This window comes from Daphnia pulicaria, chromosome 4, assembly GCF_021234035.1.
Source record: "Daphnia pulicaria isolate SC F1-1A chromosome 4, SC_F0-13Bv2, whole genome shotgun sequence".
NCBI lineage: Eukaryota > Metazoa > Arthropoda > Branchiopoda > Diplostraca > Daphniidae > Daphnia > Daphnia pulicaria.
In genome coordinates, this window is record NC_060916.1 from 18,221,087 (window position 1) to 18,246,205 (window position 25,119).

The window sequence follows — 25,119 nt, forward strand, 5'->3', positions numbered from 1 at the left end:
TCAATGAATCTATCCTTTCTTCCGTTTTATTTTTTTTAGGTAGGAAAATTGCTCGTCAAAATGTGTTCGAAAATCATCGAACGATCCCCTCTTCGATATTCAATCGTTAGGGCAATATCTTGTTTTGACCTTCTATCACAACCCGAGATTGCACGAAAGAGGAACGAAAGTTTGCGCAAAATTTCGTTAAAGCTAACTGTCTTACCCATTCAGACAGTGACAAAATTGAATTTTAATTTGAAAACTCGTGACATTAGTTGGCTCTAAGTTGAAACCAGATTTTGAAGCTTTTTATCCAAACCCAAGTCGCAATATTGAGCAAAAGAGGTTCAGAATAGATGTTCTTTATTCTTTCATTTTTTGTCCTGCCAATTTTCCCGCCGGTTACGAAGAGCTCAACGAAGGATGACAAAAGCTTTTTGTTCTTTATACGTCTTTTAGAAGAGTTTCTTGGATAGCTTGGACTTTTTGAAGCGATTTGAAAAAATTGATCCTCGCCGTCATTTTCTGTTGTCGATTCTTCTGGCATGGTTAGCCTCTTCTTTTCACACATTCCTTTTCCTGCATTGTGAAAATTCAAGATTGGCAGCATCATCTTAAACCCGGGAAAGATAAATTGTTCTTTCCTTATTTGTACCTAGCGGCAATTGAACAAGAAAAATCGCGATTAAATAATCATATTAAAAAGAATGAAATAAAGAGCAAAAATGCAATACACCAAAATTTACAACGATTGAAAAACTATCTTGCTAGTTTTAAAACTTAGGGTCCATTTTTCAACATTAAGAGGAATTCAACTCTTCAAGAATATAGTTTTTTAGGCAACAGAATACGAATCATTTGGTAAATATAGGATTTTCTCCTGAATCCAATTTTGGATAATTTTTAGGTAAATTTTTTGGTATTTCAGCAATCAAATGAGACATCATTGCAGTAGTCTACCTTTACCAAAACAACTAAGTCTTCAAATAATTTGGATAACTTTAGAAAAAGAGCTTTAGACTTTCCATTGATTATTTTTCGTGAGTGTTCCATTTTTAATTTGATGAAAACTACCCAAAACCATATTTATTTTATTCTGCTGGTTGCATCATTTAACGGTATGCTGAATTTCTTGTTTTTGGTCCCATTCCAGATTGTAAATCATCCATAATTTTTTTTTGTCAATACAAAAAAAATAATCTTAGTTTTTGTTTTCTTTCTTCCGAGGTTTTTATTTTCACATTTGCATTACGCACTGTGACCGACTACTTTATTTTATTCTTCCATCAAATTCCAAGTTAACGTTTTTGAGCATCCCGGCACTGTCTCATAATTTTTCTGTCAGTTTTTTTGTTTTTATGGGTTCTTATTCATAAGAAACGTTAGGTTTGTTTTTATACTTTTGACGCAGTGTCCATACTCCCATCGGTAGTTCCCATGAATAAGTGAAAGGTGAAATATTTCGTGGATCCGAGACAAACAGCTCGTAGAATTCGTAGGATTATTGCAAACAATTGAATGGGAATGATTTCGGCGTCAATAGTGACAATGAGAAAGCGGATAATTACCGGTAGAAAAAACAGCTAATTTTATAGAAGCAGGGAATTTTTGTATTGTTATTGGCGATAATTTGTTGGGTCACGATGAACGTATTTGAAATTTCAGTAAAGGAAGTCTTTATAGGCCTACTGAAGAGGAAGATGATAATGCAGATAACGTAAATGTTTGGGACTAGATTAAAATGAAGTTTCTGGTTTCGGATAACGATGCTGATCGCGAAGATTAAAATTATTGAGATGTGGACTTTTGATGACGGTTTAAGTGTTCTAGAACGGCAGCAATTATTTAGAAAACGAATTTCTCATTGAACAATAGAGTCCAGCAGCGTTTCAAAGGAAAGTGTGACCAAGCTTTATTATTTAATGTGGATTTCTGACATAAAAATACCGCCATTTGGGCCCCGATATACAGGCCCAATTTTTAAATGGTCCTGTATTTATTAGATTTAAGATGGAGTATCGGTCAGCAAGTTGAGCTGCTATGTGAAAGTTTGATTCCTATGCATATTATAAATTATTATATGTTGAAAATAAAAAGTTAATTTACTATACCTATTCCAAATGTTTAAACTTAAAAAAGGAATCAGAATTTGATGAAGACAGAACACAGTAATTGGGATCGCCAAATTTGGATTATTTGGATTGCAATGTTGTTGTTTTTTATATATTTTATTATTCAAACGATCACTCAATTTTACTCATACTCGATTAGCAGACAGAAAATGGCAAATGTCATGGAATTATAAAAATACTTGAACTTCGTGTTTAAGTAATATTTGTGTGATTTATTATTTTTGAGATATTATGGTAACAGTTATATTTTTGGTTTGGGTGACCCCCTAATGTCATTTGGCATTTGATAATGGAATAAATACAGACATCTTGGTTATAAATCGTGTTTTTATTTAAATGCTTAACTTTAAGCGATACATTCTATGGCAATATTTTCGACTCCGACTTCCATTTCTTTTCTGTTTCTCAACGAACTTTTTGTATATCTCTTCATTAATATCAGCAACAAGGGCATAGTTAAATACCTATAATAAAGTAAGCCAAATATTTAAAACAGTGCTAAACCTTTCACAATTTAATAAACGTAGGGCTTCCCTCCTTGTGCGTGTGTAAAACCAGCAGCTAATTTTTTAGGGTTAACGGATTTTTAAATTACCGAATCAATTTCCAACTATCTGGCAATGCTAAAAACGACTAGAAAAATGAAAAATTCTGTTCACTTAACGAACCTCAGCAACAGCTTTTAAAAAAATTTTATGAGTTCCATCGACGTTATTATTTGTACTCACTTATGTTGCAAAAACATGTATTAGTTCTCGGGTAGCCTAACTTTTCTAATTTATTTACGTCGTTTTTATGTAATTGCAGAACCGTTGCGTAAGTCATTAAACATAAACATTATTAGACGGTATTTATATTTCAATCATTGTAATTCCAAGCTTTCATTCAAAATATTAATACAAAATTTCAAAACTATACTAGTTACTGAATTGAATATTCGTTACTTTGTGGAACGAAAGGACAAACACTAACACGCAAACCAATTTATGTCTTTTTAGAACTAACCTTATTGATCTCTATAAGACAACAGTGTATATATAAGTATTTAAAATATCTCATAAAAGACATCCTATCAGAGATCTTAGCTAACCAGAGTTACCAGATCCAGCAGAAAGACAAGTTGATATCTTTTAGATATCCAAAAGATATCACGTTCTGCTTGGGGCTACCTGCAAGCCGATTTTTCAGGATCTACATGGAGGAAGACAAAGAGAACTTTTTGGTGTTTCTTTACCAACAGAGCTACACTATGAACATACTCTCCAAGTTTAACATGGAGAATTGCAACCTTGAACTTACTTCGACCAACCCAAATGTTCGCCTACCTAACAGGATGAAACCAAAGAAAAGTCAGGTACAAATTATGCGTTAATAACGCTTCAGGGAGATCCTAGTTGGGATTATGTATATTACTGTATCAACGTGGCCTGACATTGCGCAAACACTTAATGTCTTAGCCAGATTCTTGGAACCCCCACCCCCAAATAGAACACTTGACAAGTGTCAGACATTTACTGACTTAACTAAAAGGTAAACCAACCCATGGATTACTCTTCAATGCTGAAATCTTAACTTCTCTACTCGGATATGCCAATGCTGACTCGGCGGTGACCTTATTGAAAGAAAATCCACATCTATTTACCACACGTATAACTATCTGGATGACCTATTGTCAGTGGGCCAAGGTGACAAGTATGTATAGCACCCTCAAAGGCCGAACTGACCAAAATAGTTTAATATATTAGTAAAATACACAAAAATTTTAGAAAATGATGTATTTCTTTAATACAGAAAAATATACATTAAATCATACGCAGATTGGTATTTCACCACTACTCCCTTTCAAATTTGGAAGGAAAGTGGATCTCAATGGCAATTTCCCCAGCAAGTATCCGCAAATACAATTTTCACTTCTAGTTTTAGAAAAATATTTGTATTGATTGGGAACTACATAATTAAAGGTCGCGCAAAACTGATACTCTAAGACTGAATTTCATGGGTCACAGTTAATTAATATGGCTGATGAAATAAGAACAAAGTTTATTTTTTATCATATAGAGATGACTTTGAACATTGTTCCCAATAAGAAGCAACAAGATAAGTTATCTTCACTCAGTTTAATCAACATTGACGTTAGAGATAAATGCGCACCTGTATGCAAACATCTATCCATCCAACATAAATCCTATGTTCAATCCAAGCCACTAAATTTAAGGAACTACAAATGGTTAAAAGATTCGCAAAACAATAATGAAAATATTTGAAATAATATGCATATTTAGTTCGTTAACTAAATTACACCAAACATTTTCATTGATGGTAGGTCCTCAGCTGCAGCCAAAAAATGCAATTGAGTTTCCTCTAGGAATCAAACCCTTACTTTACACTGAGCAATTTAACCTCTGGTGTCAAGGCGCCCCTGGTTTTAACGGGCTAAAGGTAGGCCCTCGGCAGTTATGCATCCACGTAAGTGGAAGTGGATCGACGCCTTACTTGCGAATTAGACATTTGAATACTCATCCCATAAGAAAATAATAATAATAATAATTGACAGAATAAGTCAATCCATTATGATCTCAGAACACATAACAAATTCAAATGACATTTTAAAAGGCCTGCCCAAATTTTTTTATCTTCGAAATAGGTTATGTGTCTAGAAGTCTTTAAATTATTTGCATGCCAAATGACAAAATAAAGCAATTCCCTTTTTTTCTGTTGTATTTTTCATTGACTATGTATGGTCTACTGGATTAGGATAACTATTGATGGGTTGATAAAAGTCTTGGGACCGTGTAGGATGTCATCAAGTGTAATGGTAATTACTTCCCTAAGAAGGTGACGGAGCATAAGATACATGAAAACCAGTTGGACAAGTGAAACATTATAATCTTCGTTCTTCCGGTTAATCTTTGTCGGAATGGATCTAGTAAAAAAATGGGGAAATGTTTTTTTTTTAGTTTTCAACAATCAGTAAGTAATTTGTAAGTTTTGAATGTATTGTAGTATTTTTTTAAATTTTTTTGCGGTATATTCAGGATGGTGATCCATGAAATTCAGCAATTTTTCAATAGAATCATTCGGTGATGGGAGAATACCTAGTTCTTTAAACTCGTTGAATCGGTTTTTCTAGAGTTGCATTCAAGGCAATTATTACATTTTAATGTTTCATTCCAGTTTTGGCCAGAAATTTTTCATGTTAGAAGTTCTGATCATGTTAACTTTTAGAATATTTTGCAATAATTTTGTAGTCACAAGCTGATACCACCATCTATGTTTTCAGTGTCGTAATTATTTTCACCCTTCTGCGTGAAAAATGAACTATAATAATAAAATTTGAATAAAAAGTTTTTACTATTCATTTTTTTATCCCAGTGCATCCCACAGCATATCACGTTAGGGATCTTTTTTGACGTCGTGTTGGCTGATAATTGGTTCAACAACTCATCCAGTACATGTGTTTCCACGTCTTCAACATTTAATGAATCGTAGGTAACTAACGGACCAGCAGGGACAACTGAGGAAACATAACGTTAACGAAGTTCCATGGTATCTACCCTTAAAGGGTATCATAATGTCTAAACTGGAACTCCAATCAGCGAGTGTTGTTTAATGAACCGAGGGAGTGATGACTATGTTTAAAGACACACCGATCGTCACGCTGATTGACAATATACCGGGACCATTGACATCCTTTGGAGTGAAAGTGACAGAAACAGCAGCTGTGGTAATAGCCAGAAAAGTAGACAAAGCTTGATCTGCAATTTCTCTTAGCTAATTGGCAAACCTTTAGGAACATTTAAAAATAAATTCGTCTTTTTTTCGGGCTTCAACTCACTAACTGAGTTTTATTTCTTCTTTGTCTTTTGCTTTTTTCAATCGTTTAACCTGTCTTCTTCCTCTTTCTCTAATCTAATCTTTTTGGTAATCTGTCTTGTCTTACAAGCTTCAGTTCTTCTTCTATAGTGGCTTTTCTTTGTTCAGCTTCCTTTGTTGTTTTTTTTTATTATTTTTTGTTGAATCTCTTCTTCCATCAGTTGATTCATATACTTTATCCGCTGCCACACCTATTCTGTCTTCTTCCTCGATTTCTTCAAGACTTTTTCTTCTTTACCTCTCGATGGACTTTTCGACACACACATTTTCCAAAATGAATTCGTTGTTTATTTGTTGTCTCTATGCAAACTTCCCCTCCATTCTTCTAGTTTTTCCTAGTTCTTAAAGAGACTAGTGGTTACTACCCAGAAAACAACCTTCCGTCTTTTAGACGTCTTTCTAGGGCTTAAATCAGGCCCAAGATTATATGTCCTTTTTCCGGGGTTTATTTGAACCAAAGCCGGTTTTATATTCGCCGCTTTATAAGCTTTGTTTTGGCGTTTTGGGCTTTTGGGGACGTTTTGATGGTTTTTTGTTTGATACTTTGGTTTCATATTTGAAATGACAAATAAATTTTATGAAAGATATACTTACACTTTCACAAACATACATCACCAGAATGACGGTTAGTAAACTCTTCCAAAGATATTACCCAGATTAAACAATTTAAAAAACTCAGTTCAAGTTTTTTGTTTCAATATGAAACGTTTGGATCTCGTCAATTTTCTATTTGTTTTCATTTAATTGAATTTGACTTTCAATCAAGTTTTTATTTTCAGTGAAACGTTTCAATCTCGTCGAAATAAAAAATGAATTCTTCAGTGATTCGTCGCCATTTTTCCACCCTATCTTTCGTCTCCCGTTCTTTATCGAGCTCATAGTCTGAATCGACTTCGACTTCATCATCAGCATCAACTTGTGGGGCATCTTCCATCCACCCATCATGGCGTAAATCAAAATTATGAAAACAACAATAAACCGAACCCATTCAATTAGCGTACTTCTTCATTTTTAAAATGAAAGTGCCCTCTCTACAACCTGACGGTCACTTTTTACAACGCGATCCTCCACTAAATCGTGGTCCTCTAGATCTCTTGTATTTCTAAACGTTACAAGAATATGTTCACATAAAGGGTATGCTGTATCAGTGAGGATATGGTAGTTTGTTTGGCCAAGCCTGACACCCAATAAGGCTTGGGAAAGAGGACTTTTAAGTAGAGCTCTCCAGAACTTCCTGGGAATCCCACAGCAACATCAATGATTTCTAAATCATGTGTTGATACTATATCTATAGCTTGAAAGTTGTTTTACACTTTCTGTTGGTATATTAAGGCAGCTAATTTAACGGTTGGCTGATTTCCAATTCCGACGCATCAAGTATCCTACACGAGAAAAAAGTATTTACAATCTATCGGAAAATTTTGATGAGACATGAAACTAACGAATTTTGGTAGTCTTAACGAATTCTTGGTAGTCTTCTACCCTTGGCCATCTTATGAAGCAGTTCGCCATATTAAAGATAACTTTCATCGTCTTCATCACGACGTGGTGTACAGTTCCTTGATTAATGGAAAAACGTCTTTTTAGATACGATATGCTTCTCGATTCGCAAGACACCAGACCACCATCATTAGTTTCTGTTACGAGAAGACCGCTGTATACATGATAGCCTATTATGAAGGGGCCCCAAAACTCAACAAGTACCTAAAAATAAAATATATTTCTCTGTAATGCACAACGATAAAAAAGTTCTGGATTTGTAACGATTTTTTCTTACCCGAATGGATAAAATGGCCCCCAGCTGGAATGTACATAATACTATCTGTAGCTTAATATTTGTTTTACACTTTCTGCTGGTATATGAAAGCAGGCGTCAAGTTTCTTTTTCTGATCCCTTAGTTTTTTATAATGCAACCATTTGAAATAGTTACGCTTACTCTACTTTTATTGATTTTTTTTTGCAGTTGTCATAACTATCTTTTTATACTACTTCGATCATAAGTTTGGCCCTTAGAGTCTTTAACCAATAGTGTGTGCATTGACTACGAGAACCTTCTCAAAAACGCTTATCGTCAACGTAACGAAGACTTATATTCTGTGTGTGTTAGAATGGCTGCTTGCTGGAATGTTATAATACTATCTGTAGCTTAATATTTTTTTTACAATGGATGAATGGATTTCTGATTTTGTGTCAGTTTTTCCGCACATTCACTTGTGTATCTCTTTATACTGATGGTATATTTTCCTCATTGAACAAATAAAAAAGTTACCTAAATTTCTTAACAAGAGTACTCTTCTTTTTCTTTTTCTAGCAGTAACACGTCAATACTTCTTAAAACTTGTCTCATCGTCTTCTAAAACTTGATGGTCGTACATTGATACTCAATGTACGACGAGATATGGCGGAAGCGTTACTGAATTACGATATGGTAATTTGACAGTGTATTTTGAAATGCGTTTTTTACAAACAACGATTACAAAGTTTTGCTGCAAAACGAGAAAAAGGGGCTCCAAGAGAAGGTTATCGTCATGGGCAACATGGTGAGTGAAGCTAAGAGGGAAACGAACTTAAAGAGAAGGTGGGTGAGCTGCATAAGAATGTTCATCCTCAGTTAAGAACTTCTTTAACATATTTAGAAAAATCTATTTTAAGGGAGGGCTTTTTCAAATCATTTATTAGGTTTGTTCTGTTTTTCCCAATAATAAATGTCTTGCAGTTTTCTTTCTTGTATTTTCTTTTTTGTCGTTGTACTGAACACAAGGAAGCTGTGTATAACATGGTTACTTTTTCGATTGTTAAAAGGCAGAATAAAAACGATCATCATCCGACTCAATATATATCTTCATCTTACTCAGATATATAATTTTATAGAAACCACTGTTGATGCTTTTCCTTTACTTATTATTATGCTTATTATGCTTTTCTCTTTCAAAAACTTGCTGAAGAAGCAGTCAAGCAGAACGCGAGACAGAGAACATCAGAAAACTACGAAAGAAGACTTAAATGACGTTTTTTTATGCGGCAGTCACAAGTTTTATGAAATCGTCTAATCAATGACGATTATTTGCCAATTTCGTTTTTGTTTGTTTTTGGCACACTATTAATTTTGTAAATAACGAAACAAATTAACGGTGATTTTCATTTTGCATCGTTATGTTATTCGTTAGTTAACGGGACCAAAAAATGCTCAATTAACGGAGTTTTTCGTTAATCGTTGAAGTTAACGATCCAACACTAGAGTTAACTCTCTAAACTCTCAAAGTAAGGAGCAAAAAAGTATTTGTTTTAACTTCGTGCAATTTATCATTCAATTAATTAATTTTTTGCCATTGAGACAGTTTCTATTAACGGACGCAGTAAGACGCTTTACCACAGAATTGCCAATCGACCGTCAAGCCGTTTATCTGCAACGGTCTTTCATCAAAATTTCGTCAAATCTCTAGAGGTGACGAATGATTGCGCTGAGCGTGAAGTCAAAATAATTAATGATTTCAAAGATGTAACTAAAGATGAGGAACAACTTCAATATGCACTTTTAAGTTATAGAACACCACCGACGATTATTTCCATCCCTCACCAAAGAAAATTTGAATAATCAACTATTTCCGTAAATAAGTCAAAAAGGCACAATTTTCGATGTTGTAATCATTTGCGGCAATACCAAATAAAATAGGACAAAGTTCAAATTTTCAGCAAAAATTACTTTCTAAGTGTACTATTTACAGTTAAAATTAGAAGCTACTCATGTAAGAACTTCACCCTCAAAAAATAAAAAAACAGGGTTTTCGGGGGGGGGGGGTTCATTTGCGGCAATAGTAGATTTCATTGAAAAAAAATCAGTATTATTTGAACGATATTTTAGTCGGTAAAAAAAAATTCGGTGCAAAAATTCCGACTTTCATCGGAAATGAAACACCCTAAGGTGGCCTAATGTAGTTTGTCACCTTGTTTAACCTTATTGCTTCATGGTCTTCTTCTTTTTAACCTTGCTCTCCCTCTCGGTGACGGTCAGTCGGGTCCGTTGTGTGAACCTTGCATCTTGTATTGTTTCTAAGTTGTGTTGTACTCTTTTCTGGTGTAGTAAGTGGACGCTGTTGATGTAATAAAGTTACGTAGGCACCAACAGTGACCGTTTATCATTCTGTACCGGCTCTTGTGTAAAAGGGAGTCGGCAGAGTGATTGATTTCGCTTATAGTGACCTCACTTCAAGTGTAGATTGGGCGATATGCTGATTTGAGCGTAACAATATAATAAAGCTAGACAATTCAATTTTAATTATATAGATTAAGATTTTTTATTGCTCATACGTCAAATATTTAAAAAAAAACACATATTAAAATATTTCATGGATTTTGGTGTACCGCTTATTTTGCCAACGATGTTCCCAATTGTATAAGGGTGTATTGGGTGTATTGTAATTACAAAATGAAAAGGGAGAAGTTCTTAAAGTTTACGTCGCCAAATATTTTTTGCTTTTAGAAATGAGAGGAAGGTTTAAAAAAGATTGTGCTGGATTTTAAATATTGTTTTATTTACCCTTTCCTTTGCCTTTTCGGGAAATTTCTGGTGATTAGCTACTTTCATTAATGTTAAGATGTGATAGGACATTGCCTCAATGTTGTTCATAACATATTGTAACTTCTTTATATTGTAATTCCCTGCTAATTTTTCCAAGCCCCTTCATTGTTCTTTCAATCCAGTCTCTTATTTTGTTGTTGAAAGATTATTTTCATTCCTTATAATAAATAATTTACTGATAGCAACACTTCATACAAAACTGGTGTGCAGTATTTTACCACCCGCTTCTTTCTTTCGTCACATTTTAACAGTGCGGTAGCACAAGAGGTCCATTAAGGTAATTTAATTAATCAAAATTAAATGGGTTTAAGGTAATAGTCTCTACCCTAAACCCTAAATACTACCCCTAAAACAGAGTTTTCTCATCATAAAAAATCCCCACGATTTTTGACAAATAACGAGAAAATTTTGTGTGAGAAAAAATTCCAGAGTGGAAAACTTGATATTTCAACACTAACCAGGGGAGAGAGGGGAGAGAGGAGAAGGTTTAAATGTAAAAGTTAGTTTTAAATTTACAATGAAAATTAACGGTTCTATTCGTCCAAAAATTATGAAATTAGCTAAGTTTTAGGGGTAACGCAACTCTTTATTTCAAACTTCATATCGTTACCACTTCATCGTTACCAGTTTCCTCGCATTAGGTAACCAAAGATACACCAAAACTGAAATGTTTCAACCGCTGAAATGTTGGGAAGATTACAAATATACATTCTCAAATCTCGCTGAAATCGCAATTAAGTTGTTTTACAACATTATAGCGTAACAACTTCTGCCTCGGCCGAAAGAATATTCGGTGTAGCTGGAAAAAATCGGTCTTTTACGATCAACCATTTATCTTTTTGGGGTTTCTTAAATATTTTGGTCTTGGAGACCAATATGGTGTCTACACAAAAACACTTTGGTTACAGAATCTATCAAATGGTGTATGTGGTTAGACTTCAGAAAAGGTGTCTGCTAGTCATATGTTCACGTGATGCAATTAATAATTTTGTTTTGTCGCCATTAAAAATATATTTGAAGACATAAGAAAATGCTGGCAACCCAGGAAGAAAAAGCCTCCTTCTAATATATTTTCTTTCTATGTTGATAAGGTATCAGAACTAACCTGCTTTTTTGGATTCCTCTAGACCGCTTTAACGAAGCTCGTAATGGTGACCAACGATTTAGAAAAATTTCAATTGATAGTAGACACAAGTTCTGTGTCGATATCTTCGAACGCAAGATTGTTATTAACATAATTAACAGCTCAGAGGGCCTTAAACTTCATGTCTTTATTGTTACTTCTCTTGAATAAATAACTAAAAATATCAATGTAAGCTAGACTATACTAACCATGGAAAGTAAGAACATTGTTATAATAGAAAATTGTCCATAAAAATAAGCTACGCCCATCTCCGTTCGTAATTGCTGTCCTTTGCAACGGATATTAACTATAACATTTTATTGTAAAGAGTATCCTAACCCCGTAAGAGAGTCTGAAGTAGAAATAGACATCAGACTTAGAGTCGGACATATGGGGCTTATGGTCGACTTTTCTGTGTAGAAAAAGATCATAGACCGGGTTCTTAGACCCTTAGGAAAAAGCCGATTTCTGTGCGTCGTATTTTGCACCGAAATCTCTGGGATTCTGTTGGCGGCTTTAATCCAACATGTCGCGATCTGTGAGTCGGTCTAGATACGAGACATGTGGTTTACATCGCCCATTGCACTGGAAAGATGGTCGTATCGAAGAACCTTGACGTGTCCTAGAGAGTCAGGACTAGGGTGAACAACTGTGTTTTAGTCCATCACCCAGTCTTTAAGTTTCGTCGGGGACTATAAGATTCCTAACGCCTTCGTATCTGTATTTTAAAGAGATAAAACACTTCATCAATGGCCAGTGTCAATGGTTGGGAGCAGAATTTAAAGTCCTTCCGTAGAATCTCTGTTCTTTTCAAGATCAATTGGCGTTAATGCTTCCTCGATGCTTGTGATGAATTGATCCACCGAAAACAGATAGTATAAAATGTAAGTTGTGAAGTTAAGTATTGTAAGTTTTCTCTCATTTCTGTATCATTTAGTTGTGTCTTACTTTTTTTAATAATTTAGACAACTTACATCATTAAATGAGACACCGACCCTTCTCCAAGTCATTCTTCTCCTTTTAATCATTTTCCCGTTGCTGTTTGGATTTTGACTTGTTTTCGATTTATGAAAATCGATGGTTCTAAGAAAAACACGGCTAATTTTCTTTTAGATGGTTAGGTTTTTCTTCCACAGTATAATGTAAGTTTCCACAAACAACGACTTAGATGTGTACTCGCCGCTCTGGATCAAGTTTCCTGCAGAACAACAACCACAAGACAACAGTATTCGCATTTTTTTATGACTAAGCAATATTTACACCAAGGGATCGATATTATATATGATAAATTTTAGTTAAGTTAGACTAAAGGTAAAAGAAAAAGCTGACGAAAAAGTTCTTTCCTTAAGAGACATAGTTGAATACATTTTTGTTCAATACCATAAACAACCTGCTAAGGCTTTTTTTTTGCCAGACTTAACTAATACTATAACATGGGCAATAAAAGACCATATGGCTTTCCCCAAACCCAAACAATATCAATGTTTAATTAAGAACTGAATTTTTTTCAGCTAACCTTATTAGAGAAGAAAGTTTCCATACCAATCGCAATAACAGAGCTAGGCATTTACTGTTCATGTCCGAAGAAAAAATTAAAAATGGTTTTACGCAAAAATTTAGTACGTTGACGGAACATTCCATGTTGTTAAACACGATATTTCAACTGCTCTTTTCAATTTACGCTTTTCTTAGGAAAGATGAAAATATTATGAAAATCCTGTTGTGTTTGTTTCAATGTCTAGAAGAAGTGGTAACATAACATCACACTTATATGAAGAAATTCAAAATATATATATTTAAATACTAGAGTTAAAGAAATCGTGTCAGATTTTTAAAAACCCATTTGGAAATGCGTAGAACAATAAATTCTTACTCAGTGTTGAAAACCGAAAAATTTAACATTACTGAGCTGCGCTCATTTATGAGCCTAATGGAGTAGCTTGCGGAGTTTTCTTCAGATGTCGCCACGGCTAAGAGGACCGTTATGCCCCCTGCTAAGCTCACGAAATCCGTACACACGAACTATCATTTGATGCGGTCAAGCAAGTGTTGGTGCAACCGCCAATCTTATCTTATTTGGACCCGCCTCGCAAAACACCCCTCCTGGTCGATGCGTAAAGAAAGAATGTGATAGGCCACGCCATTTTACAGAAGCATGGTGAAACCACGATATAAAATTAAAGGTACACTCTCGCGCTATCCCAGTCTCTTGGAAGAAACGGCGGGTGTTCAGTAAAGGGTCCCAAGATTCCCCGCCAGGATCGCTAGGTTAGTAGGCCCTTTGCCTCTCGGGGGTATAGCAAAAATAGAGGTTTTTCGTTCTTAATCATATAAAATTATTAATCAATGTGTCCAGAAATTTATTTCATTTAAGCTTTATTTCATTCCCTATCCTTTAATACCTAATTCATGTAGATTAGGCAATTTTTATATGTTTAATTTGTGATTGAAATTCACATTTTTTGAAATTTGCGCCAAAATAATCAAATCAAATGTATTTTTTATTACTTATTTGTTTTATTTTATTCTTTATTCTATTTTAAAATATTAAATATGAATTTTAAAATTTTAAAAATGAATTTTAAAATTCATTGAAATGGAATAAACAAAAATAAGTAATGAAAAATACATTTGATTTAATTTTTTGGCGCAACCCACTGGTGCACTGATACCGAGCCGCGTTAAACGATCGTTGAGCTGGAGTTCAAAACGAAAGTGCAAATTCTACTTACTGGGGCTACCTTCCTACACTCTGGTGGTTGACCATCAGGCCTTGGTTCCTATTACAAACCACTGCGTGTTAAATGTAGCCGAGAACCCGAAGCTCCAGAACTTTAAAGATCGCTTAGTCCCCTTCTTTTTCACAGCTATGTGGAGTAAAGGGAAAAACCACGCCATGCCCGACGCCGTCTCTTGGGCACCTGGGAATGATGACCCGAGCCGAGAGCCGTGCAGAGGAATCATTATTGCGTGACTCAAACTTGTCGACCAGTGCGTAAAGTAGGTTGGTGAGAATGCTGCTGCAAGTTTTTCTTTATTCATACTCTGGTTGGTATGTTGTCGTACACTAACCGTTTTAGGGGTCTACTAGTCACGTGTTATGGCAGACCAATCAAAAAGGTCATTCCACAATAACAAACCAAATTCAAAAAAATTCCGAAACATGACAAACTTGTAGCAACAGTCCCACCATCCCCCGCTACGGTGCGCACTAGTTGACGAGTCGCACGACTTTTTGTTCTGCGCATACCTTTAGACTTTAAAATGTCCTATCGGAAAACAAGCGGTTTACTGGTAACAAAGCGGTTAAACGGGGTGGTAGCCGTTAAATTTTTTGCAATTGTAATATTCTGAAACATTTGAAATTAAAATTTAATGCAATGCAGTGAATGCAAACAACAGAGATCTGACTTGAATTTTGTCTTGAAACTTGCACAAACGGTAGATGACATAGTCATCTCCATTTGGGCAAAGTTTCAAATCATTTATGCAAAATGCTCATTTTTGGCGATATTTTAAAAATCATATTTGTGTTTCTTTCTGCGTCGCATGGAGCCTATCCTGCCCCGAGGGAAGAATAGATGATTTTCATTTAAAAAATCGCCAAAAATTAGCATGTTATTTTATAAAATTTAAACTTTGTCTAATTGTAGATGACTATGTCACCTACCGTTTGTGCAAGTTTCAAGTCAAAATTTTCATATTTGAATGTGTGGCAATTTTTTAACTTACACATACTTTAAAATGGAAACATATGGCGGTAGCGCCGATGTTTCAAAACTTTAAATCTATTAATTTGCGGGCAAACTGCTACTCACCATGATTTCAAAAAATAAATGGTGAAAGCTTGTGATTCCCTTTACAAGAGAATTTTTTGGCTTTTCTTTGCGATAACTCAAACATGAGTTAAAGGCGATCGGATTGCTGTAATAACTCATCTGCTTATACTGCTACTTTTTCAAAACTACCGCCGCGTGTGGAGTGTATCGATTTATGATCGCAAGTATTACTAATGGAATGACTTGTTTGTGAAAAAATTATTGTATTATTTTATAAAGTTATTTCAAATAGTTGTTTCAATGGACAATATTCAAATGGAAATCATATTTTAAAAATAAAATTACACGTGAAAAAACAATTTGGATTTAATTTATTTTGAGTTACTTCTGAAATAAATAATTCTATAATTCTCTGAAGTATAATATTAGCAGTATGCGGCCGAATGGGGAAAAGTTAAACCAGATTTAATCATTTTTTAAAATATTTTACTCTTTAAAATTATGGTTATATTTAATTAATGTTCTTATGGTATTATTAATTATAACATGCGAAATTATGAAATAATATTAAAATAACAGGTTCAGTAACCCTGTTCCCGTGTTTAACACGGCGTTTATGGACGATCCCTTCCTCAAAATGTGATAATTCTGCAAAAGAATTGAATGAAAATCAATGTTATTTTAGGTTTCAATAACAAACATAAAGCTCACGACGGAAAATTAAAATGTTTCTATCTTTTCCACCCTTTTTCGCACTTAGAAAATTTTACGAAAATTAAAATTGATTTTTATAATTTTCCCATTTAATTGCTTGAATAAAGTCTTAACTGGGATATCCCTAAACCGTAAACAACATTTCTACATAAAATCTAAGCTTTATTTACCCAACCTCGCCTGTTCCCTACCTTTCTGTAGCTATTTTCGTTTTTTTTCTTATGTCTTCCAGTAAAATCATATTATCTCACGAACGAAAAATAACACCACTCCAATTTTTGGATATGTTTTAGACGACATAATGAACAATACTAATTGTAATTTTCACTGCAATCAAAAACTGAAGTTTGGAGTTGATTGTTGATTTTTTTTCAACACCAATTTTCGTCAAAATAAGTGTTTTTGGGAACTTTATCGTTCAATATCTTTTTTTCTATGCAGTTGACGTCATTCAAATTTTTACACTTAATAGCTCATATATCTACCTATTGCATCTCGAAAAATCGTTAATCTAGGTGCATTAAAAGTACCCCGGAAGTAATAATGAATTTCAAAAATACTTCATTTAAAAAAAAAAAGATTCTCTGGGGGGACGGTACTTCCGATGAAGATCCCATTGATCTTAATATTAAGTTTGTATACCCTTTCAACATTCCTGTAATACAAATTATTCATTCATAAGATCATGTTGGTTTTAAAAATAAAAGCGCAAAATACCCTTTTTTCAACTTTTTTGAAAAAGTCTCAACTTTGGACAGCAATATCAGCCAAACGGCTTGGATTTAAGAAAAATCCTTTGGCATATCTTATTTTCTAACTATTAAGAACCCACCCACCAAAAATTATCAAAATCCGTGAGATGGTCGCAACGACCTCTGGCTGTTTTGGCGTGGAATGACTCTAAGATTTACCTGTAAATATCTATAGGCCTTCTTCTGACTATTTTTATTTATGGTACAGTACATTTTATCTGTGAACCTAATACTATCATACATGATTTGGCTTGTACTTGGTGTGGTACTATAGTGGGAATACGTCACTCTGAAAAACTGCAACAATCCCTTATTTAATTTTCTTTTAATTTTAAGAACGATATGTTGCATAATTATTTCATTTATTTAATAAATATGACTTGCCCGCATTTACTTATGCGTACTTATGAATAAATATTTTACTTGTTAAAAGTAATACAGTTGTAATGCGAAATTTCAAAAGTATTGACAAGGAGTGTACTGAACAAAAATCTCATTTTTGCGTTAAAAACAGCATAACTGGGAATTCAGGAAATTGCAAATCTCAAACGTATTTCCACGCATTGCAACATAATCAATTATGGAGGAAATAAACTGAAAATTTTTACAGAACATATAGGCCTACTATACTGTAAGAATGAGGGGTTGCAAACCGTCGGGGAATGATACCGTGTGACCCCCAAAGGTGTACGAATATTAAAAAAAAAAAAAAAATAGGCCTGCTTTTTTTCTGAATTCGAGAGCAATGGACGACCGTTCAATCAATAGTATCAAGAATTGAAGGCCATGTGGCCATAAAAGAAAACGTTAACTAAATAAAATTCGAGATCATTTGACGAAAGGAGGAAATTTTAAAAAGCAGCTAAAAAAATTTAAAGGCTTGACCAACCATGGTACTTTAAGTATATATATTTTCCTTTGCGTCGTGAAAGTTAGTATATTCTATATGTTAGCATGTAAAATACATGAGTTATATATCTGTTTAAGTATACGACTCTGAGTTAATCAATAACTGTAAGTATGGCTGCGAGCTTGAGAGTACGACCATCTGTAGGTGGGAACCGGGAAACTATAGCCCTCTTGTATATATGGGGCCGAAAGAGGGGCTTGTCGCCTACCGAGGGCGGAGCAGGTAACATGATGTGTGGCTCAGCCAATGGAAGCGAAAGATTCCTGCCAGGCGTGGGCGTGCTTCGTTCTAGGTAAACCAATCGGCGTTTCGGAAAACGGATAGATGGACGTCAGATGGACGAGCGATTGGTCGCTAAAGCGACGAGTTCCCCGACTTCGCGCCGTTTATGTTGCGTCAATTCGATTCACCCAAACAAGGTGGGATAGAATAGAACATTGGAAAGCGCGGCCGCTCGCTATATACGCATATCGTAATACCAGAGGAACACAAGTGTGTCGACTTGTGCCAAATTTGCACATGCTGTACACACGCATCGATATCAACGAACTCAAATAAAGAGATTCACTCGATGGACACAAGTTCTGCTCGCCGAACAAGTGTTTGGCTCTTTCATAAGGATATCACCTTTGATAGTCTGAAATTTTAAAAACGCGATTAGATGTTTCGCAGAGTTAATATAACTATAAGCCACTCAACCCCTAAAGGAATAAAATATAAGAAATCGGTACGATTGGCTATTGCTTAGAAAATAAGTTGTCGATATGCCGAATGAGTTGCTTACAAATATAAGGAAGATATATAGAAGATATATAGTTTGAATGTCAGAAGGAAAGAATGGCGGGAGAAAATGGAAACACAAACACAGGCAGCAGCAGCAATAGCAGAGGCAAGAGAAAATCGACGCCCACTTACTAGACCGTGTATTTTTGGCCCCACCTCCGCCGAGCCAACAATCACCCGCCTCCCAATTCTTGGCCCTCTCTCTCCTCCCCCTTCTTCCTCCTGTTCCTCTCTCCCTGCCACCACCCCCCTCTCTATTCCTCCCTCTTGGTTAAACTAATTTGAAAGACTGTACACACGGCCACTCGATTCAGTTTGTTAGTCCAAGCGGCTTGAGATGTGTGGACGCACCAAACAGGCCAGCCCCCAACCTCCTTCAACATAATCATCTTCATCACCATCATCAGTCGTGTCGCAGCTAACCCTAACTTTGACCTGTTGCGCTCACAAACGAGTCGCGCATCTCCGCCAAACTCACGGCCAGCCGAGTTTCATTTGCCAAGATTGTCCCGTTCCTTGGGCATTTTTGTTTTTTTCCCCGTTCAAGTGCTCGTGCCATTAGCGACGAATTCGCCCGCAATTGCCGCATCGAGTGTTTCGATTCCGTTCCTCGTCGTCTTGTGTCGGCCGGTTTTGTTTTTTGCGTTTCAGTTTTTTTCTTTTTCAGTCGACTGTCCGGTTGGCTTCCGTCACAGAAAAGTGATCAACGTCAGACAAGTGCGGACGACAGTGATGTGTTGGTCGCTCACAAACATTCGAGATTGTCGCCACTGATTCGTTCATCCTCTTTTCGAGTGCGTTGAATATTGCTAGCGAATCTTCCTCGATTAGACGCTGACCGGGAATAACGTCTAATACAACAGAATCGTGGTCAGCTTTGAATTCACAACGAATTGTATAACGCGGGTTCGCCCTTGACTCGTTTCGTAAATGTTATCCGAAAACATGTTGCCACAAAAGCTGCAGTATTCAGAAACGGGCGGTTCGGGCCCCAGTCCGACGTCAATAGGCTCATCGATGACCATGTGCCAGACGACTATGGTCCCTTCGATGTCGTCCATGGCCTCGGCTTATTCCATCAGCTCGGCCGCCGCCGCAGCCGCCGCCGGAATGAACGGAATGGGCATGACGTGTATGAACATCAGTTCCATGTCTTCGTGCTCACCTCAGACGTCGGCGGCCGCCGCCGCTGCCGCCGGATCGTCCGTGTTCGGCATGTCCAATTTGGGCGGCGGCAATGGCGGCGGTGCTGGCCAAGGGCACGCGACGATGAACAACACGACTTGCATGTCTCCCGGCATGAGTGTCAGCGGTTCTTACGCAATGCGGAGTGGCATCGACTCCGGAATGGGCCAGTGCATGTCGTCGACGTTCGGCGGCGGAGTGCCGTCGTCCATGGGACCTTCCATGGGCAACACGTCGGCCGCTGGGCGCTCGAGTGGCGATTTGGCGTCGTCCAGTGACCAAAGCTTACGCGGAGGCGGTGGTGGAGGCGGCGGAGGCGGCGGAGCCGTTGGCAGTGCAGTTGCCAACAGCGGCGGCGGCGGCGGCGGCATCGCCAGTGGTAACGCGTCGAGCGGCGGACGCAACGACAACAAAGCCTATCGGCGCAGCTACACGCACGCCAAGCCGCCTTACTCGTACATTTCGCTCATCACGATGGCCATTCAGAATTCACCGACCAAGATGCTGACGCTGAGCGAGATCTACCAGTTCATCATGGACCTGTTCCCGTTCTACCGGCAGAACCAGCAGCGCTGGCAGAACTCGATCCGGCATTCGCTCTCCTTCAACGACTGCTTTGTCAAAGTGCCGCGCACGCCCGACAAGCCCGGCAAGGGCTCCTTCTGGGCCCTCCACCCGGAGTCCGGCAACATGTTCGAGAACGGATGCTACCTCCGCCGGCAGAAGCGCTTCAAGTGCGACGCCAAAAAGGAAACGAGTCCCGGTGGCGTGTCGGGCATCGGTTCCGGCCGCTCCAATCACAAGAGCGAAGGATCGCACAAGAAGGCCGACGGGCGACACCAACTCCAGAGCGGACACGACAGCAGCAGTGACGAAGACATGATCAACGATTGTCAAATGAAAGACAGAGCTTCCAATCACCGGTCCATGATTCATCATCAGGTTCGAATTTGACTTGATTTCATATTTTTCTAATCAATGGCGGGAATTTGACGTGGAAGGGGGAATGATTTTGATTTAAGCATCCAGGGGTCGTTCTATATGAACTGTTGATAATATTTAGCCTTAAGGGCTCATATACTTTTCCAGTTAATAAATTTCAAGATCAGGTTTATTGGCATGTTATACAATTTGGCTGATTGCACTTAGTCTAATAGTTGTCAAAGTATTGCAGGCCTAATAACAACTGCGAGTATTCGCCGGTTAATTTGACGGATTTTACATATGTTATGATGTTGGCTATAATCGCGGCATTTCATTTTTTCTGACAGAGTGGCAACCTAATCGGAGGCCAATTGATGTCGGAAGATCTGCACCAGCAGCACGGACTGAAAGTCAACGGCGACAAAAGAGCTGGCGGCACATTGTCTACAAATCATCACGGCTCGCTCCACCAGGATTCGGCCGTTCTGCCGGCCATGCTGCAGCACCACGAAGACGGGCTGGAGGCGATGGCCAACGACCCGGAGACGGTGATCCCGACGACGGTGGCCCAGCACGGCATGGTGTGCGACGACCGTTACGAAAAGTACAAAACCTACGAGAAGTACGACCCTGGCGCCATGGAGTTCAACGCGCTGTCGCAACGCTATCTGGCCGGCGATATGGGCATCGGAGGTCAGGGTCAACTTCTAGGCCCGTCCATCGGTCTCCACGGACTCAAAGACGCAACGGCTTACACGTTGGCCTCCCACCCGTTCTCCATTCAACGACTCCTCCCCGGAGCTACCGACCCCAAATCCGACGTCAAAATGTTCGACATGGGCCCATACGGAGGCTACGCGACGCTCGGCTCCGGACATGGTGAGTCCTAGCTCTTCACTTTCAAATTTCTAACGTTTGGACGAAAGTAATGCAGACTAGTACATTGATTGGTGTAGTAGCCAAGAAAATCATTTGGACTGTATTAGGCCCACATCGTCTGTATTAACTCAATAGCAGTGGAAGCTGTAAGCGATTGGCTCGTTTTGATGGCATGTCGTTGGTCGATGTGGAGTGCATGTCTGTATCTATAATTCTATATACTGAACGTTATTCAAATGTAGGATTAGAATGCAAATTGCCAAATAGAGCCATTTAGTTTACATATAATGAGCCGTGAATGTTTTTGTGTACGACTTTAGGTCAGGGTTCCTTACATCACGACAACAGCAACTACTACCAGGCGTCGTTCTACCACCAGAATATGCACCACCACAATAGCCAAGCTCACCATGGCAATCACCACCATCACCACCACGGGGGTCACCATCACGGATCGACAGCATCGCCTTCCACTTTATGACAATTATGAGGCGTTCGTTACGAAAATCGCTCGTTGCGTCCCACCAGACATGCCCTGCAACTGCAGCGAACGCTCCATCGAGTCATTTAGAGCCGCAAATACGTTTTTCATTTTTCGCCTATTTCCCTATAGAGAGATATAAGATAAGCGGAGAGAAGACTAAGCAATCCATTCTTTTACCACCATTTTATAGTATGTATATATATCAATCTATATACACAGAGTACAGGGTATATTGGCATATTCGATTGATTGTCGAGCAGCGTCTCCAAGCTGGGCGAATAAGACGGACGGGGGAAAAAAAAAAAAACATATAATATTGCAAGTGCAATACGCATCTCACTACATTCCACATTCCATTGTCTCACGGTCGTGCATGTTGACAGAATATCATTTGGCTAAATTCGCGGAACTGTTGGTGTATCATATACAAGACGAATCGCTAGATGAGGCCAACTGGATTATATACGTCTGCTGTGCAGCAGACAAAAGATAATTTAGCCAATAGAGTCTAATAGCCTATTTCGTTGACGGACTTGTTCATTCAAAACACTTTTGTATTTTTCCTTTCTCTGATCGACAAGTAGACGAAATGCGCTAACTAAAATGCACATCACAACTTTGATTCTCTTCTTCTTACCTTTTCTCCTTTGCCGTTCGTTATTTTCGACTGATCTTCAGACACACACATACAAAAAAAAAATATTTCTTATACTTTTGACATTCCCCCTATATACTAAAAACCTTGATTATATGATTCATTTGTGCGTCGTAAACGACTTATGTGATAGGCTGTTGTTTATGTTTGAAGTGTCACGATTTGAGCAATGGGCGTCATGATTTGATATCCGGCAGGAGCTTTTGAGGCTCGTCGTCTATTTGAATTGCTGACGTGAAACGGTGTGAACGTTTAGAGACGCGGCTACGCAGGATAATAGACCTCGTAGTCTATATGCCGATACAATTCAGTTTGTAAATACATCATATAGAATACAAGTAAATATAGCATAGTCTTGTACGTTGGCATGTTTGACGTTTGTTTTTATCTTAAACTGAACCCATATATATACTGTATTCAGTTGTTTGGTTCTGGCTGGTTAAGGTGCACTCCCCACACACAAAATGAAATGCGACGTCCATCGGCCATTAGATCGAGATTTTGTCAAGCTTATATATAAGTATGTAGCTATAAAGGTCTCTGGGCTACACCTGAGCTCAATTCACCACGCGGAATTCGTTGTTCATTTCCTTTGGACTGTCGCAAAATCAGAAAGGGATTTATTATTATTATTATAGAAGCCAATCTCAAATGGGTTGACATTTTGATCAATGGTAAATGCATCACCAACTATTTTTGTGTGAAGAGACATGTTTTTTTGTTTTTTTCTTATTCTCCTTTCGTTGTTATTCTGTTGGAATTGTCTTTCCGTGCTGCGATGTCTATTTGCGTGTTGGTCCTCCTCGGCCGTGTGCTCTTCGCCGTGTTCGCTACTAATAATCCCCCATCGTTTACTAATATCTACATATATTGGACTGTACAACTATATATCATACAAAATGATTATTACTTTACAATTGTAACTGTGTATTACGTACATGTGTACGTGCTCGTTTGGCCTGTACTTCAGGATCGAAAATCTGTTACGTGTATAATAAACCAGTGGAAAATTGGATTGAGGACCATGGCGACTTTTGACGACAGACATGAACTCGTGAACTTGACCGTAGATCAACAACAAAAGCTTTTTATTCTACAGTAAGCCGTTCAAATGAAGATTCCGGCGGGTTCTTAACATATATACGGTCACCAGTTGTACAAATGAACGTTGAATTACTCAAATAATTTCTTTTTAGCCTGCGAGTAATTAAAAGAGATAGTAGGCCTATTAATGGGTTTAATGATTTGGCAAGCGATCTTATACATAGTCCCTTATTATTGCCATATAGCTATAAAGTTCTTCAACCCGTGATGTATTATACACCATTCTAAGGTCGTTATTATGACGCTCATTTTCAGACGTGATTCTCAGAAGAAATCACGGAAGAATATAGTAGGCCAAAATAATGACTAAAATGTGAATTGTGTAGGAAGGAAAAGAATAGCCAATGACTGGCCTGCAAGTGAAGTGGCTTTATTGCGTATACGATCTGCAGACATGATTCTCAAACAAATCTGTCATAAGATGAGTTAATGAAATGGATATTACATTTTCCATCTTGCATTGCCGCTGGGCGGCAGCCAGGGTTGTATGGGAAATAAGACCAATTACGAAGACTATAGTGTCAACACAGGGTGGATTAGAGAGGGAAGGGAGGGGGAGCAGTTTGATAGAAGTCTCTAGGTTTATTATTGCGTGGGGCGCGCAAAGTTCATGTACAGAGACTTCTGGTGTTCACGCGACGACACAGCAGAGAAGGGAGAAAGCACAGAAAGGACTGCGCTGCTTTTCACTCGGAATAGTATACACTATACAGTCAATGATGACCCTCCATTCCGGCCAAATGTCTAATACCCATCTTATTCCAAGAGTATATATTGAGGAGATGTATCGCAACAGTATATATAATATAAGGTTGTAGCAGTGATGAGAGCCGCGGTGTGCAGCAGCAGCAGCAGCAGCAACAACAACAAAGGCTGAGCGGCGGTAAGCTGTATAATTGCCCAAGTCCGTTTTTGAATGCCTTGGCAAAAGTCTATAGTAGTATATATTCGAATGGCCATCCAGCAGTGACGGCTTTGCATCACAATTAATCGAACGTTTGCCTCTTTGGATGTATGGCACGCACAAAAGGAGAAGCGACGTCACCCCCTACTTTCTTATTCTCTCCTGTTTAGTGTTTAGTAGCAGTATATTGTTGGTGGATTTACATCGATTGAAATCCAGTGGGGGCGGATTATTTCCACGGGGGATGCACATATGTCAGTTTAACACACTATCTACTCTGAATGTCAACCAAACAATCCAACATTTAAAACTGGTCCCCTCTCTCCCCTCCTATACACAGACGTGGAGCCTCTAAA

General features: G+C 37.7%; 1 protein-coding gene across 1 annotated transcript; it reads left to right on the forward strand.

The window, feature by feature from the left end:
• The first annotated feature begins 18,947 nt into the window (after positions 1-18,947).
• Positions 18,948-23,770, forward strand: LOC124335851 (protein fork head-like). The gene is made up of 3 exons (XM_046789342.1): positions 18,948-20,755; positions 21,085-21,616; positions 21,937-23,770. Exons 1-3 carry the CDS (start codon positions 19,559-19,561, stop codon positions 22,095-22,097), a joined length of 1,890 nt encoding a protein of 629 aa, XP_046645298.1. The 5' UTR covers positions 18,948-19,558; the 3' UTR covers positions 22,098-23,770.
• The last annotated feature ends 1,349 nt before the right edge of the window (positions 23,771-25,119 follow it).